Source organism: Sesamum indicum, linkage group LG2, assembly GCF_026168435.1.
Source record: "Sesamum indicum cultivar Baizhima isolate 11 linkage group LG2, ASM2616843v1, whole genome shotgun sequence".
In the NCBI taxonomy this organism is placed as follows: domain Eukaryota; kingdom Viridiplantae; phylum Streptophyta; class Magnoliopsida; order Lamiales; family Pedaliaceae; genus Sesamum; species Sesamum indicum.
The window spans coordinates 11,983,113-12,001,418 of NC_142658.1; the positions used below are offsets into that span (position 1 = coordinate 11,983,113).

An 18,306-nucleotide genomic window follows, 5' to 3' on the forward strand; every position below is an offset into this window, starting at 1 on the left:
GCGTGTGCCAAGTGGTGGTAGCTTATGTAAGTGCATAAGCTAGCCAAGAATGACTTATGTAAAAATATGGACGGGGGCTTATTTGGTGTTAGCTAGGAGCTGAAAATTTTGAACCTGCGAGTAACATAAGATAGCAAGCAAGAATTGCCTTTATTCATGTGAGATAATGCTTGATTACAATGATAGTAAGCTCTAATAGAGAGTAGGGATTTCGGGAATAAAACTTCTTGAGGTGATAAGCATTCCATGATCGAGAAAGCCTCCTAAAGATCTTCTGCTTGCTCCTTGCTCCTATAGGAGCTGTGTTTCAGCATTCTTCCTTCTACTCGCGACTGTTTTCTTTGTCCACGTAGTCCTTCAGCTAGCCGGCATGGGTAAGTCTCTCTATCTCTTGCCTTAGTTGGCGGCACCAGTTGGCGTCATGCCCATACTCCCTGTGATACCGGCAAAAATATTTAGATTTTGGGAATTGATGACTTGCTTCTGAGCCTTTAGCCATTGTGGATTACAGGAATTCGGAAATTCGTTACTGGTGAATTCTCAACTCATTTGTCATTAATCTACTAGGAGCTACTTAGAGATATTTCAGTTTGATGTGTCCTTATGTGTTGAAAAGTTATATGACGCGTCCATCCAACTGCATCATGACACGTTAGGCTGGAATGAACTTAATTTTTAAGCCTATCAGTTTAGTAAAGTAGGGGATGAGCTTGTGAGCTTTTCATCCCTATTGATGAGCCAGTTAGGCTGATGTGCCTTACTTGTGAACTTAGTCTATGAAAAATTTAAAAAGCATCAAACACTATAATTTAATCTATATAAAATATAATTTTATTAATTAATTCTAAATATATTTTTATTTTAAATGAAAATTCATATTGTTAACTCAAAACTAATAACTAAAAAGTCATACCACGATCTTGACTAAGAAGGATGTCGTTTTCTTTATTTGGCTAAATGTCATTGTCGTGGTTTGTCGATACCCACATATATAGTGGTCATGAGGGACTGTCTTGTCTCTTGGGAGTGGGACCAAACTTCTAGAGAGCGATAGAAGTCTCTGATAATATGTCTTGTCTCTTAACGTCACATTTTCATCAGCTTCACAATAAGTTGAAATCAGTTGATAAATTATGTTCAACTTCTTGACTTATAATTGAAAGCAAAATGCATGTTGAAAAATAAATCCAGAAAAGATATTAAAATATAAAATTATTTTTTTATATAATTGAAAGGTTTATTATATAGCAGTCCACATTCTTATTTGGTGTAATTATGATATATTATTCGGATTTAGTAGTTGATGAAGTGAATTAAAGTATGATAAAACTTATTCTTTTTTTACTTAATAACTTTGCCTTTAAAATTAGCACATCTGGATAATCATATTATATTATTAAAATGAAAATCAATCAATATTTTTATTTTTTTTTAAATGGCATATGAGGTGGAGAAATTAGTTTTAATTGGATTTGCCACATATAATTATTTAAAAATATAAATAATTAATTAAATTAAATTTTCATTAATTATTATTTCTAATCATTGATTTCTTAATTACCTTTTTTAGTCCATCCATATATATTAAATTCTTAATTGCTTTCACCGTAAGTTATTTTTAAAAAAAAATTAATTTTTTTTTAAATTTTACTTCAATTAATTTTTATAATTTACGTAATTTTAAATAAAAATCTTTCACAAATTTTAAAATTAAGTTGATTTTGTCCTCATATCAATTAATATATTTTAGTAATTATCTTCTTGAGAAGTTAACCAAAATATAATTATTTTCTTTCTATTCATTGAGTTATTTTTTTTTATCCTTTTTTAACTTTATTATATTTATGACTATTTCATCATATTTTATTTATTTTTGTATGCATACGTACTTATAATTAATTTTGTTTAAAGTCCTATAGCAAAAACTATAGCTTTTAATATCAATGATAACTAAAATATTTTCTCAAATTAATGAATTTACAACTTCTTTAAATTATAAAATTTATATTTATCTATTCAAATGTTATTGACTTGGTCAATAATTTCTGCTATATTTGTGCTATATATATGTCTTTGTCTAATTTATTTATCTTTAAAAAATTTTTGGCTTATGGGTGAATTTTATTCTTAATATTTTAAAGGGTAAATTACAACGATATCTTCTAAGTTTTGACACAATTACGAATACCTCTTTTGGTTTGAAAAATTACAAATACCACTTGATATTTGATTAAATTATGTAATTTTTGAATAGAGGTATGGAATTATCAATTTTACCCTTTTTGTATTTTTTTTATTTTTTTTAAATTAAAAATTTATAAAAAAATCGAATGGAATACATGAAAAAATTCAAAAAATTATTCAATTAGTTCATAAAAGATAAAAAATTTATAAAATAAATAAAATTATAATTTTTAATCCACAAGGTATTTTGGTCAGTTCACAAAAAAATGAATGAAAACCTAAAGATTGGGCTAATTGTTAGACAATCATTAAAATCAGGAGAATATTAATAATTTTTCAAAATAATGAGGGGTATTCATAATTATACTAAACTTATGGGAAGTCATTGTAATTTATCCTATTTTAAATTATAATATATTTGAAACTATTAATTTTTGGAAGTATGCTTTTTAGTAAATTACTTTTAAATCTAGAAGAAAATTTATATCACACCTTGAAATTTATATTGGCATAATTTGTAGTACCATCTTAATTAATTTATTTTTTAATCTAAATTGGATGAAGAGAGTTTTTGTTTTAATACATTTTCTTAGAAAATATGGAAAATTAATTTCTTTGATAAGATAAATTAAAATTAATAAATGACTCATTAAAATAATAATGACAATTGATACTAAATTAAGTTCATATTTTTTTTTATAAAAAATATCATAATAGAAAATAAATCTCATTTGAAATTCAAGTTGATATTTATAATATCTTTTAAATTTAATTTTTTGGTGTAATTTGAATAAGAGAACATTATTTTTATCTTAAATTTTCTCAGAAAAATAAGACAATAATTTTTATAATATAAACTAAAATTAATAATATGACTTAAATTAATTTTATGAAAAAAAAAATTGTCATCCTAAAACTCACGGGGCAAATGCTAGATTTTGTTGAGTATATATAAATTTTTTTAATAGAATTGAATAGGGTAAATTACATTTTTAGTCCTATAAGTGGACTCGATTCCAATTTTAGTCCCATACTAAGGGCAATCGTATCCCGTAAGTGGATTTTTTTTTCAATTTCGGCAGCAGACGTCAAGTTTTAACAGAAATCCCCAATCGGGACTGAAATTGGAAAAAAATTCCACTTACGGGATCAAATGTACGAATTACCCTTAGTATGAGACTAAAATTAGAATCGGTCCACTTATGGAACAAAAAATGTAATTTACCCAATTCCATAAAAACCTACTACAATTTCGATCAAGAAAGTTAAAACTTGAAAGGTTACTCAATATTATTAAAACTGAATACAAGAAAAATAATGACAGAAAACAAAAATAATTAACATGAAACCTCAAAACTAATCACAATCGCATCCATATGGACCATACACGAACCAAAATCAAGACATGCCTTGCAAGAACTATGCCACCTCTTTTGAGGGAGCTAAAAGAACACGGCTGATAACTTTCTCCAGATTCTCGGAAGATGAACTCTGGGCAGAAGCCACAGCAAGTTTCTTCCACTCCATGGCCCTTCTCTTCATCTCTTGGCCCTCTTCGCCAATCATCAACTTCCTCACGAGGATCTCCACCTCGTCCCTCTTCACATCGCTGTCTATCTCCATTCCAATGTTCCATTTCGTGCAACAATACCAGCAGTTAGTTTGCTGCTCCGCGAAAAACGGCCAGCAGATCATAGGCACCCCACTGCAGATGCTTTCGAGAGTTGAGTTCCATCCACTGTGAGTCAAGAACCCTCCAACAGAAGGGTGGCGGAGAACTCTCTCTTGAGGGCACCAATTCGCCAGCAGCCCTCTTTCCTTTGTGGCTTCGAGAAATTCAGGCGGGAGAACAGCCTTGTCACCTGAGACAAGATCAGGTCTTATGATCCACAAAAAGGGTAGGTTGCTGTTAGCAAGTCCCCAAGCAAACTCAAGGAGCTGGTCAGATGTCATCACTGTTATGCTTCCAAAGTTCACGTAGACTACTGAGTTCGCCTCCTTTGAGTCGAGCCATTCGAGACACTGGGGCTCGTCTTTCCACAAGTTTGATCCCAGCTGCTCCAGGGCCTTGTCGTCCACCTGGTTTTCGAGCAGATGTAAGGGTCCGATGGCGTAAATTGGAGGCAGAATTGAGGAAAGTGCATCCAGAACATCTCGTTCGAGGTCCTCGAACGTGTTCAGGACAATAGCCGAAGCTCTCCGGGCTCTCCTGGTTTCGTCCATGACAAATTTGACCATGAATTCATCCGGGTTGGTGGTTCTTATGAAACTCGGAATATCTCTCAGACGTATGCCTTTCATGCTTGGAATTTCATCTATGATGGTATCCAAATATCCATTGGTCAAGAAGCTTGCGTCTGCAACAAGGCAAAGGAATGGCCGTTTCAGTGTCAAACTCACGACTGTTGCAACACAACTTGTCACTCATATCAGTATATGTTAAATAGGTGTCTACATAAAAGAATGACCTAGAGAAATCTCTGAAATTTCTCTTCACTTACAGTTGTTTTTAATCCTTTTACATACCATAATCTTAGTTACAACGTGCAGAATATGTTCAAAAAGTTAACTAATTATATGCAGTATGCATGGACGAAAACTTGTCTACATAAATTACCTGGAAGTGGTGAATATCCCTTTTCGATGAGTTTTTCATACTGTGTGTAAGCAAAGAAGCCGCAAGCGCTAGGGGTCCAGAAGAAAATTTCAGGGATGCCGAGTTCTTCAGCTGCTTCGACTGTGAAGCTCATGACCCCGTCAGAAACTATACATGACACAGGCGGCACGTTGGACGAACCCGTGTCGTTTAGCTTGGCAAGAAGGTCTCTGAAGGGAGCTAAGCAAGTGGTGGTAGTGGATTGACATAGGGATGGAATGTCTTGGGTAGCATCGGCAGCATCCGACGGCGGAAGTCCATCCGGAATTGTCTCGAACCGGAATGAAGGCAGCCCCTCAAGAGAACTGGGGCCCCTGGATTTGAGGAGGCGTTGGTGGTTGTATTCTGTGTTCACAAAGGTGATGTGAAAACCATTGTGATGAAGGAGTTTTGCTAGTTTGAGCATGGGGTTTATGTGGCCTTGGGCAGGGAACGGGATGCAAACTGCATGGGGTTTCTCCAAGATACCTATAGAACCCATTGAAGTTTGATTTTCTGAGTAAGGTTTCGGAATCACAGGAATGGTTTTCTGAGGGAGATCCTGATGCAGTTGCAGCCCCATTCTTGTAGTTATATAGTCTCCACAGAGTTGTATATTTTCACACAACCTTTCCTGTTGAATGGGAAGTCAAGAACTTGTACTCAGATGCAAACTTGAAGTGTTTCACCCAATTTCCCAATATAAAAAGGCAAGTGGCAACTTTATTGCTGGTGCCAAATTATTTGTGTGTCTGAATTTTAAAGATGAAAATTTCATACGAGAAGTAACGAGATCTTGGGTTTGTCCTAATTGTCGACAGCCTTAAAGGTCAAATCAAGACAGCTCCGAAGTTGGAATTCTCTTGTACATGCACCATGTACACGTTTCCACTGCTGTTATGGTCCATTACAGACCCACCGCCTCGGACGTCGGTGTGCTGCAGTTTTGATATTTCATACTTTGAATGATTTTGGTCTAGATTTTTAAGAGATTGGGTTTGGGTCGCCATGATGTATGCCTTACTTGGCCAACAGTTGGAGTCGTTCTAATATCCTAAGGTGTTGGTGTGATAGTATTAGGTGTAACAGAATTGGATAGGATGAAATTGTCTTTTCTTTTTTTTATTCTACTAAATTAACCCTATAATCATATTTTTACTAAGGATAAAAAAGTAATATTTAATTTTTATTAATGGCTTTCACATTACATTTATTATTCTTATTAATTACTTTTACATTTTCTATATTTATTTCTATTAATTACTTTTTGAATTATACTTACAAGATAAAAAATTAACTTTATAATATAACAGGAAATGACTATAATAATGCAAAGAAATTAGAAGGATTTAATGTATTGATAAATTTTTTAATATAGATATAAATAAGAATTGGTTAGATCACTTGACTTGACGTGTTAAAATAAGTTCAAAAATAACTAAAAATTTAATTAAAAAAATTGCCGCAAACATTTTAAAAGGAAAAGAGGTCAAAGATACGTGGGAATCAATTAATCACTTCCCATATAAAGATAATAATTGTTGTAGTAAGATAGAGTAAAAGGTAATTTGAATATATGAGCTGTAACTATTATTTGTATATGCACTACAAAAAAAGATCGAAATTTGTATTGAAACGGTTTTTGTAGCAACTTTGAAATCAATAATAATTGCTGATGTCATGTTTTTTGCCAGAAAAATTTCGTACATTTGGAACGGCAAAATAGTTACAAAGGCCGTTCCTAAACAGTCGTATTCGTAAAGCCATTACAAAAATTTGACCATTACAATTTAGAATGGCTTTTGGAATTGTTACTAAAATTTGGAATGACTTCTTTTTTTTTTTTTTTGTGAAAGCTCAATGTTCCAAAATTTGATCCAACGGCCGTTCCAAATATATAATTCGCACTGGTTGTTACAAACATTGGTATAGAATATTTACAGTTACAAATTTACTATAATTTTTGGAATGGCCGTGTTGGAGTTGTAACGACTACTGAAAAAAAAAATTCATTTCAAGAATTGAATATAAAATCGTTCAAAATGTAATACACTTGAACGGTTCACAAGTCATTCCAATAGCAGTTTCAATTATCTAATATTTTGAGAAATATTTACATTTATAATACTTTATGAATAATTTTTATATTTTAAAAAAATAAAAATTAATATTTAGAACGGTCAAAAAATTAAAATATATGTTATAATGGCCGTTCCAAATTTTACAATATTTGCGGGATCTATTTTGGCGCTGGCTCAAAATGTGGAGGAAAATTGAAATTTTGGATCGGCCATATATAAAGCCGTTTCAAGATATTCATTTGGCGGAAATTCAAAAATTATTTTTGGGGAAATCCAATTTTCAAATGGCGCTTCCAAGATTAGTACCAAAAGGCATTCGCATATGTTGATATCAAAGCCGCGTAAAAAGCCGTTACAATATGTGTTTAAATTTTACACTTATGTTTCCAAGTACGATATCTTAAAATCCATGCATCGGATTCATGTCAGACTTAAATACATATAAGCCAGTATCTATTTGATCATATCTGTCGGTCTAAAATCACATGGCGTGATTTAATGGTGCACCGGATTGAAAGACTACTCTTATGTTACAGATATAATATCTCGACATCCATATACCCAATTAATCCAAAACTTAATCATATGTATTGTCGAGTTGATCATATCTAATGGGTTAATCTAAACTTTGATGGTCTGATTAAGTCATAGAGTACAATAATGTAAGATGATAGTTATATCAATGTAATACTAAAAATTATGAATGTACAAATTTATTTATATTGTCAATATATTAGTCTCAGTTTCAAATATTTTATATACTTCAATTGTATTATTCCACGCAATAGATACTTCTCTTCAACATTAAATGGTCCATTATGGATTTTTATACATACTTTAAAAAAATTCTTTATTTGGAATTCATTTTTGGAACGGCTGACTAATACAGTTCCGTTTTGATTTACGAAAATAACATATAGAAATGTTGGAACTCCTTTTGGAACGGCTTTAACAACTCGTTTTAGAATTGTCTTTGAAACGATCAAATCCTAATATGAAAGGTATACTTAGCAAATTTTTTCCCATTTCGACTTCATCTTCTTCAATCCCCCCCACCCAAATGCCACTCTCTTTAACCACCCACCACTTGCCGCCGCCGCCGCTCTCTTTCTCTCTCACCATCTTTTCCACCAAATTCCTCTCTCTCTCACCCACCATTTGCCACCGCAACCGTCACCACCATAATCGCTGTCGCCACTAGCACCAGGTAAGTTTTTACTTATAATTTTTGTTCTGATATTTTATTAATTCTATTTATTTTTATTGAGGATGATGATGAGGATGATATAATTTTTTGGGCTTATTTGTCGGAAAAAATTGGTTGGGTTAATTGGTATTTGTTGTTAATTGTTGATATGAATGTTGTTTAGTGTAAATTATTTTTATAACATTTTGATGATAAAAATTGTTTTTATTATTTTTTTGAAAATAATAACTTTTTAAAATATCTATTTTTTGAAAATTTATAATTTTTCTGAAAATAATTCTAAAAGTTTATATTTTATGAAAATTTGTTGAAAAGAACTTCTAAAAAATTTTTAAATTTATTTTTATGAAATTCTTGAAATTTTTCTGGAAATATTTTTGAAAATTTTTCGGTAATCCCTGAATTTTTGAAACTTATTTTAATCTTTTGAAATTTCTGAAAATTTTTAATTTCTAAGTTTCTGAAATTTCTTTAATTTATTTAAATTTTTTTGTAAACATATGAATATTAGGAAAAAGTTTGGGATTTCATTTTATACAATTTCTAAAAATACGTATCATTTGTATAATTTTTATGTAATTTCTGTAATTTTATGAATATGTGCAATTTGTGTTAATTTTATGAATATGTGTAAATTATTTTATGTAATTTGTGTTAATTTAAGAAAATATGTGTAATTTCTAAAAAAAATATCTAAAAATTATATAAAAAAAAATTCTGAAATTTTTGAATTTTTTCTTAAAATATTTCTGTAATGTTTTCAGTAATTTATGAAAATATATATTTATGTATTTTCTGAAATTTATTTTAATTTTTCTGTACCCTTATGAATATTAGAAAAAAAATTGGGATTTAATTTTATGTAATTTTTGAAAATATGTGTAACTTTATGTAATTTGTGTAATTTTATGCAATTTGTGTTAATTTATGAATATGTGTGCTTTTATGTAATTTCTGTTAATCTAAGAAAATCGATTTTTCGGTTCGGTTCGATGACCAATAAACTGTACCAAAAAACCGATTAAAAAAAAAAAAAAAAAATCGAACCGAATTTTTTGGTTCAATTTTCGGTCCGAATCGAAAATTTGGTTCGGTCCGGTTCGGCCAGTTTAACCATTTTTTTTAACACCCCTAATGCCCACTTATGCTTTCACATGATAATTTCCCATGAGTCAGTTCATCGACTTGACATCACTTTGTCAACCATCTGCTAATAATGTATAGGCATCATGTATCTATCATAAATGAAACACAATACCCATCATATGGGTATTTTCATTAATTCAAGCCTCAATCAAAGTTCTCGACTTAAAACGTTTTAGACCAATCTCCTAGAGTTGGTTTATGATTGCCATCATATGCCCAACTCAAGTTTTTTGGTTGTCCGACGGCTTTATCCGCGATATGCAACTATAAATAATTTATAAAACAATCTAAAATATAAATAAATGTGGGCAATATGAATCTTTATCCACTTACTCAATATTACATCAAACACAAACTATAGGACATATCACAAAATAATTAATTTTATTAAATTTATGGTCACTTATTCCAACATTTTGCAAGGCTCCAATATGCAGTCATGCTCATGGGTGTAACTTCTTGTGACAATGTCCCGGCTCCGACCTATGGTCATGCTGATAAGGGCTATGACCTATGATCGCCCGATGGTTTTCAGTCTGTACCTTACTGTCGGGTATTGTGGCGTATGTCTAAGCTGACTAGGTCGATGCCTTGTAAATAATCTAACAACTTTCAATTTATGATCAATTATTAACTTAAATACTGTAGAGATGCCTATGCCTTAAAGGTGTAAAAACGTTGAACAACTTACATTAGAAAGTGAGGACAAAAGGAGTACAATGGAGTTATTTGCCTGGGGCTACCTGGTACACCTATATGAGCAAATGGGATATGATTTCTACTCTAATAGTATATCTATAATACACTATTAGAGTGGGGAGAAGGGCGTGATGATATCTAGATCTTACAGACTCGTGAGCGGCTGACTCTTCCTTCTTATTGCATGAATCCCAAACCCGCTATTGGTTGACTTCAGGTTCCCCGTCATACCCCACCGGGAATTCTTTACTTACTCCTTCGAAAAAAGAATAAGTTGATTATAGCCGTCTCGTTTAGTATCAATGCTATCGAGTTATGCTTCCCCAATAGGCAAGTGAGGCGAGCCCGAGTCTCTCATTTGAAAGCCGCTACTAATTTCTGTGATCATATACGAAAAAAGAAATAGCTGTTTTTTCCTCTTGTAATTGTCCTTTGTGATACTTTAACTTCAAAGAGCCATTTTTCAAGTCATTGACAGGTCTAATTGACTAGGAAGCCTAATCCCATTTATGATTGAATGAAGGGCCAGGAGGTTCAAAGCCCTAGGAATAAGACCCACCACTCAGTTGATGTTTGCTGATGACCAAATCTAATCCAGGGACCCCTTGGGCCAATTAATCGCCTAACCTACTCATGGACTTGTCAACATCACTGACCACCTAAGACGGCATGTCTGTAGGGAGTAACTAAACTTGCAAGGAAGTTGGCATAGGATTTTGATCTTGGCCCTGACAAGTAACAAACTTCTTGTAAATAAACACAATTTTTTCCTACTGATGTGGCAACAATATTTCCTACTCATCTGGAACATTATTGATATGGCATACAATTACACACTTTGGCACACTTTTGAGCACTTTACTCAATTTGTCTACATTCTTTCAACTCATTTCATATGTTTGTTTTGCATGCTAGTCCCACAGACAATTTTAGACTATGTAAGTTTTCATTTTCAAATTGTTTTTGAGATAAGTCAAAACATATTCAATGTTTGACATTATTCAAAAACACCTTATTTAGGTGTTTCTAACCGTTTTAGCATAAATACATAAATATATATACACACATATATACATAAATATATATAAAAAAGACATGATTTAACAATGAATAGTAATTTTTGTCTCCCAAAACACAACATTAAACATATAATACTTATTTTCAATTTTCTCCAAAATAAATCCAAACATACATACTATCTCTAACACACACTTATTTATTTTTATTTTTCTCTCTCTACCTCCACAAAACACAACAAAACACTCAGAAAATGGATCCAAACATTATCTTAGGATCCTCAGCTACTAACAAGTGCAATCTAGGATTTAAAAGTGAGGACAACATTATAATAAATAATTAATTTAATATCTTTGTAAAGTAGTAAATAACAATTAACATAGATATTGTCCCACGTGATACAAATATCATGGTTTTGGAAACTAAAAATTAATATAACATCATGAATATGTTCTATCCACAAAAAAAAAAAAAAAGAAAGAAAGAAAAAACTAGAACTAAGAGAATTTGATAAAAAAGTTACAAAAGGGAAAATATAATGTTATGTACATGCACTAGAAAAACTGACTATTGACTATAATTATAATAGCTATGGGTTAAAATCTGTGGTATATAATTTTTATTGATCATAGAACGCAACTTACTAACAAAAGTGTTCAATCAGAAACACGACTTAACTACCCTATATATATCTAAAATGCCATACTAAAACAAGTGACATGGCTCGAACACAACAGTCGGAGTTTGTAACTAAGATAAAATAGAAAAAAGATTAGATGAACTAAAGATTGATTGTTAGTTTAATTGAAAATTGATAGTTATTTACTTTTTAAAATGAATTAACTATATATAATTTTGAATTAATGTATTTCATTAAGAACTTAAATATAAGGTATGCTTATTTTATGTTTTATCTTGATATTGAATTTCGATCTTTCCATCATAATGTTATATATTTTGATTTTTTTTATATTGTATATTTTAATTTTATGAGAACATGTAGAAAATATTTAATTGTGTCAGTGTCGTGTTGTATAGTAAAATTTTAAAATTTTTCATATTATTATGTGTGTGTGATTGTGTCTTTGTCCATGTATCATAGATGTGAAGTGTGTAGAAAATAGTGAGCTTGAATCTATATAACAAGTGTGGAGAGTGTAAAGTGTTGTATATGCTTGATAAATCATGCATTCATGTCCTTAGGGAAGGATTGCTCCTATTCATAGAGAAGGATTAGACAGGGTCGTATCTCCATTTTTCTGGATTTGTGCTAGGTAGTTGAGCCGTCTGACGCATTCGAGATTCCCAGAACCTTATCCTCAAATTTCTTTCAGGCAGTTGTTGATCTTAGGAGCCACTTCTCTTTGATTTGGTTCGAAATAGATTGTTGTTGCAGGAAATAAGTGTTGGACTTTTAGAGTTTATATGATCTGTTGACTTTTATATGGGATTAATGGGCCTTTAAGTGTGCGAACTTAGGTGGGCTTGCTGCCCGCAGATGGCAGGAAATAGTAATTTTAGTCCAATAAATTAAAATCATATCACTTTTGGTCCTATTCGTTATGGGATTAATACTTTTAATCTTATAATTTATAAAAATTAGCATTTTTGGTCCTAATGCACTTTTCCATCTATAATTTAATGATGTAGATCATGTGCGTAGCACATAGCCGTTAAGTATTTTTGGTTGAAGATAAAATTGGCCATTTTTTCAATAGTAGCATATGAATGCTTCATTTGGCCTACTTGATTCACTTATAGAATACATGATATTTTGTGTTGGTTCTACTTGGTTTCAACTTATAGAAATATGGGAAGGATATCATTTAATTTTTGTGTTATGTTTTTTTCCCTAATTTCCTTTAAGATTTATTTTTCTCCAAAAATGATCCAAGCTAGATTTCTCTCCTGCAAAAAATAGTTAACGATCACATGTTAGGCACGTACACTACACTGTCAAATTATAGACAAAAAAGTGTATGTGTATCAAAAGTGCTAATTTTTGTAAATTACAGTATTAAAAGTGGTAATCCCACAACAAATGAGACGAAAAATAAAATAAGCATAACTTATGAGACCAAAAATATTATTTGCCGACCGATGGGCCTTCGAGTGAGCATACATGCGAGTAGGTTGGACAACCTCAAAGCCTTTGATTGGAACAACATTTCAAACTTTTAGAAGTTAACTAAAGAAGAATGGAACAATATTTAGAAGTTGGAAGTGAAATATAATTAATTACTAGAGTTATAGAATGTTGCAATACTAGTATTTGTTAAGGTGTGAAGATTGTTTACATGTTAAAGAAGTCAAGAATGACTTCATGTTGTGGCTATAAATACTCTTGTTGGCATTGTTTTGTAGAGTAGAGTAGTGAGAAAAACATATAAGTTTTCTATGTAGTCGAGAGATAAAAGAAAGAGTTGAGACGAGAGTGAGTGTTGTCTTTTCACGTGTGGTGAAGACTTACATACAGGTGTGTGTGTGTGTTATACTCCTCAATTTTCCTCCTCTTTGAGTGTTTTCTCCTGGCTTGGTATCGCTCCCAGACGTAGGATTTATATCCGAACTGGGTTAACAAATTTGTGTGTCTTTTATCTCTTTCATATTCCAGTTGTTGTCCATCTTGACCCAGTCCATTTTCTAACAGTATTGATACTAGGGATATATTGAATTATATTACTTTTTTATTAACAATAGCTAATAACTATTCAGTTTGAAATAATTTTATGTCCAAAATTTAAAACTAAAATTAATTAGTCAAAATCTTTTACTTTCTTTATGGTAGTGAAATAAAAAATATAACATATAGGGAGATTATATAATAGCATAAAGAAAATAAGGAATTTTGACTAATTAATTTCATTTTAATATTATATTTTTATTTTTGCATTAATCTGTTTTAATACACGGTCATGAAATATAATAATTAGTAGGTATCATGAAGTGCAAAATTTCAAGATTAAGGATTAATGATCTGATTTAGAAGTACCAATTAAGTCTATCAATTTAATTGCAAATAATAGAATTAAATGGTTTCTCATCAATTAAAATAATTGTTATCAAACTTTTTAAAACATATAATTATATATACTATGATTCAATGATAGCGATTAAAAATACAATTATGAACTTAATATATTTATAGCTAATAAGTTAAAAAATCAAATTATATTAATACTATATATCATGATCACATAAAAATTAATGCAAAAACTTAAATCTTTTAACCATGGTTAGTCAACATTAACCATGGTTTTAATTTATGGACAAAATATTTGCCACATATTTAGTTATAGTAAATGTTTTGGCCTTGATTAAAGAAATAATGGTTGATAGTCATTACACAATCGGAGTTAATTAATATTTGTTCACACAAAATTATGTATTTGCAAAAATTAATTACAAGACAAGAAAGATATCGACAAATGAATCTTTATTAATCACATAAAAAAGTTGATACTAACTCTGTTAAAGATGATTCCCTGATTCTTTACTTTGGATATTGATCCAAGGGCTTGAATAAGCTTGTTTTTTAGCGTGGATCATGTGTAATTTTCTACGGGTTTTTGGAGCAAGCTACATGTCACTTTGAAGTTTGAAGCAAGGCTTGATGGATTCGATATGCCAAGAAAGACATGGGAGTTTTGTGGTTGCAAGGTCTCGTCGTGACAGAGAGCTTTTGGACTTGAGTCATTTTAATTTGTTGTGTATTGTGTGTTGAGTTGTATGTAGTATGGAGTGGAATGACTTGTGTTGAATGTTGTATCCTCTTTTGTTGTGTGGTGGAGCCCCTGAGCATGCTTTGACTTGTAATTTGGGCTTACTTTTATTGGGTTCAACATCATGGACTTGAATTTCCTAATAGGCCATTCTTGAATATATTTTTAGCCCAATTTAGTCAATCAAAAAAAATAATTAAATTTATATTTCTCTCTTATGACCCAGAAAAATGATAAGCCCAAATTTTGTATAGGGTTACGAATTTATCATTTTAAAAATAGAGAAACCTAAATTTATTATGAATTTTAATTTGAAACTCGATTATTAGCCAATTTATTTGGGCTTTTCATTGGTATTTTATTCTAAAATTTCGATATCAACAATATTCGTCACAATGTTTTACCTTAACCATGGTTATTAACCATGTGAAAAGCCATATTTCTTTTAACGATCGCATGTGATATTTCCTAAAATCTTAAAAATAAGTTGTGAACTCTTTACCTTTTTCCACAAGAACTTATAAGCTTTCAACTTCTTAATTTTTCAATAAAGGAAGCTCTTTATCAAAAACAAAAAAACAGAAGTTGCCACACTCTTCACCTTATAAACTTCCCCACATTTCACAATATGTTTTGAAGAGGTTATAAGCCTTCTCTAAGACCCTCTATGAAAAACTTTACAGCCTACATGGAAAGAAGCACATGAAATCATACTTGATTAGCTTGTGATCAAACACAAAGAAGCATATGTGGCAAACATAGACCAGAAACCAAAACCAATCTCAATTAAGGAGTAAAGAAAACTTCTCTATGGCTTCCCTTGGTTTGCATACAGCCTCCAAGGCCTTAACCTTTGGTATACTGAACCCTGTACCTTCCGTCATGTCCACCAATTCATCGCTAACTCTCTCCCACTCGAAGAGCTGAATCATTGTCCCTAGTGTCAATCCAAGCACCCTGCCGGCAATACCCCCACCAGGGCATTTACGCCTTCCGGCTCCAAATGGGAGCATAAACCCTTCTCCGTTCATTGTCTCGTGTCTCTCAGGCATAAACTTTGTTGGCTCGTCCCATAATCTTGGATCCCTGTGAATGGACCACAAATTGACTAGCAACATTGTTCCCTTTGATATGTTGTAGCCACCAACCGTACAATCTTCAGAGGCTTCATGAGGTATCAAGAACGGGACCGGTGGGTATAAACGTAGAGTTTCTGTGATTACGTTCTGCAAGTAGCTTAGCTTAGGCAGGTCTTGCTCGTCTAAGAGGCGATCCGCTGGAACGTTAGCATCTATTTCAGCTTTTATTTTTTTTATAGCGGCAGGATGGTTAAGTAGTAGCGACATTGCCCATTCCATGCTTATTGACATCGTGTCCGTGCCTGCAATGAGCAGCACCTGTCCATATCGAGCAAGTATACTTAAAACTGGGTAAAAGGTAACTTATCCCCTCTTTATAGAACATGTTTATAATTTCCCGGTACGAAAAATAAAAACACTAAAAATCTCTTTTATAATTTTCTAAATATAGCAAAACATCCAAGGGGTGCTTTGCCATATTTCAAAAATCATGGGGGGTATTTTATTGTTACACAAAAACATGCCCCCCAAAATAGACATTTTATTGTTGTTCATATATTCCCCAGATCAGCTATTGAAACAGGGTCAGGAGTATGAGCTGATCATTCTAGTTCATAAACAGGGTTTAAACACTTACCAGTATAATTCCTTTGATGAGCTCATCAGTGTAATACTCCGGTTCATTTTCTTGCAATGATAGCAGGTGATCGATCATCGTCTTCCCGGAATGTCCACCGTTTCCACCGTAAAGTCCAGCCTTGAACATCAATTCACGGCGTTCATTTACCAAGTCCTGCATAAACTTGTCAAGCTTTTCCATTAAAGCCGCAAACCTCTTCTCCAGGCCCTGGAAATCCACCCACTGTAAAAACGGTAAAAGATCGCCTAAATTCGTATTCCCACTGTACTCGAGCATCTCCCTGATTATGAATCTAACCCTTCTCGCCTCCTCGGCGTCGACCACGTTCTCTCCATAGTATCTTTTCCCAGCTATAGTCATCGAAAGCACATTAAAAGCAAGCTCGATGAACTTGGACTTCAGATCCACCTTTGTCGATCCCCCGCCTGCTTCTGCATCGCGCAAAAGTTCATTTAGCAGAAGTGACAGTTCCCGTCTCCTCGTGGCTGTGAACATGGCAATCCGAGCAGGGGAAAAGATCTCAAGCGCTGCAAGACGACGTAGGTTTCGCCAATGATCTCCATAGGGGGCTATACTTATTGTAGTGTAGTTATAACTGAAATGCTTCGTCGAGAGGGTGGACGGCCGGTTGGCGAAAATGACATCGTTCTTGGTGAAGCATTCTTCCACAGCAGCAGGGGAGGTGACGACGAGGACCTTACGGACGCCAAGCCGAAGCGACAATATGTCGCCGTACTTGGCCGAGAGAGCTTGTAGAGTTTGATTCAATGGCTCTTTCACCAGATGGAGATGGCCTATCAGTGGAAGTGCAGGTGGGCTTGGAGGTTTGTTGTTTCTTTGTTGCTTCACTAGAAAATGCCTTAGCCTGAGTAGGAAAACTAAAAGTATAATGCAATAAAGAGTGAGCTCCATTTCTGCAACAATTTTCACTATTTCTTGCTGCTGCAAAGTTAATTACAGATTCATTTGGATGTATTTATAGTTGGAGAGTTGAAGCTATTTCTTAAAGGAAAAGACCTCATTTTGGCATTAAGGGTGTTTGGGGGAGTTTACCAGCTTTTTAAAATATTTTATAAGATATTTAACAGCTTACGAAACGTTTTAATGTTTAAAATTTATAGAGAATGAGCATGTAGGGTCCAAAAATAGTTGTTAGAAACTTATAAACTTCTTTTAGAATAAAAAATAAAGAGTTCTTGATTTATTTTTAAGTTAAATAATATGTTGTATTATATTTATAACAGTTCAGGTTTTCATTTTTTACGTAAGATAATTATATTGTATATATTAATTCAACATATACTAATTTGAAAGAGTTCTTTTCCCTCCTTAGAAAAAGACTAATTTTGATAACTTAACAAGCTTAAATGAGGAAACAAATTAAATTGACCATTTTACCCTCCAAAAAAATAAAAACCGAACCACATTCTAGCCGCAAAATGGTCAGAAGGACAAAAATGATGCAAAAGATAAAATTTAAAGATGTTAAAATCAATAAATGAACTTAAGGAATTAAAGTGGTTACAAATACAAACTTGAAGGATCAATAGGCTATATAAATAGAAGAAAATACAATGTATTACATGTATTGACATTTACTTAACTAAAAAAATGCATATGTTGAATGTGGAAAAACATAATTTTTACAATATAAATAATAAATAAGGTAGAGAATAGTTATTTTATTTTTAATTGTATCTTTTACCGTGTAAAAAGTAATTTTAAAATTTATTTAACATATTGTATTTATAAATTTATCTATTATTATAATGTCACAATTTTATTAAGATAATAAAATCATGTGTAATGCACATGCTTCTCACTGGTATATATAAATATATAAATGAGATAAATTAGTTAATAGTTCTTAACAATTGGTATTTGTTTATATTTTTA

The 18,306-nt window shown here is 32.1% G+C and overlaps 2 protein-coding genes and 1 long non-coding RNA gene across 3 annotated transcripts; 1 reads left to right on the top strand and 2 right to left on the bottom strand.

Moving 5' to 3' along the window:
* Positions 1–3,449: 3,449 nt before the first annotated feature.
* LOC148789180 (7-deoxyloganetin glucosyltransferase-like) lies at positions 3,450–5,555 on the bottom strand. Its single transcript, XM_088876058.1, has 2 exons — positions 4,802–5,555; positions 3,450–4,541 (listed from the first exon to the last, which is right to left on the bottom strand). The coding sequence occupies exons 1-2, from the start codon at positions 5,400–5,402 to the stop codon at positions 3,604–3,606; spliced, it is 1,539 nt and encodes a 512-aa protein (XP_088732184.1). The 5' UTR covers positions 5,403–5,555; the 3' UTR covers positions 3,450–3,603.
* A 2,204-nt stretch (positions 5,556–7,759) lies between these two features.
* Positions 7,760–14,785, top strand: LOC148789181 (uncharacterized). The gene is made up of 2 exons (XR_016063405.1): positions 7,760–8,107; positions 10,476–14,785. It is a non-coding gene; the product is annotated as an uncharacterized LOC148789181 (long non-coding RNA).
* A 508-nt stretch (positions 14,786–15,293) lies between these two features.
* On the bottom strand, positions 15,294–17,447 carry LOC105155563 (cytochrome P450 81Q32). Its single transcript, XM_011071453.3, has 2 exons — positions 16,408–17,447; positions 15,294–16,088 (listed from the first exon to the last, which is right to left on the bottom strand). Exons 1-2 carry the CDS (start codon positions 17,320–17,322, stop codon positions 15,474–15,476), a joined length of 1,530 nt encoding a protein of 509 aa, XP_011069755.2. The 5' UTR covers positions 17,323–17,447; the 3' UTR covers positions 15,294–15,473.
* Positions 17,448–18,306: the final 859 nt, after the last annotated feature.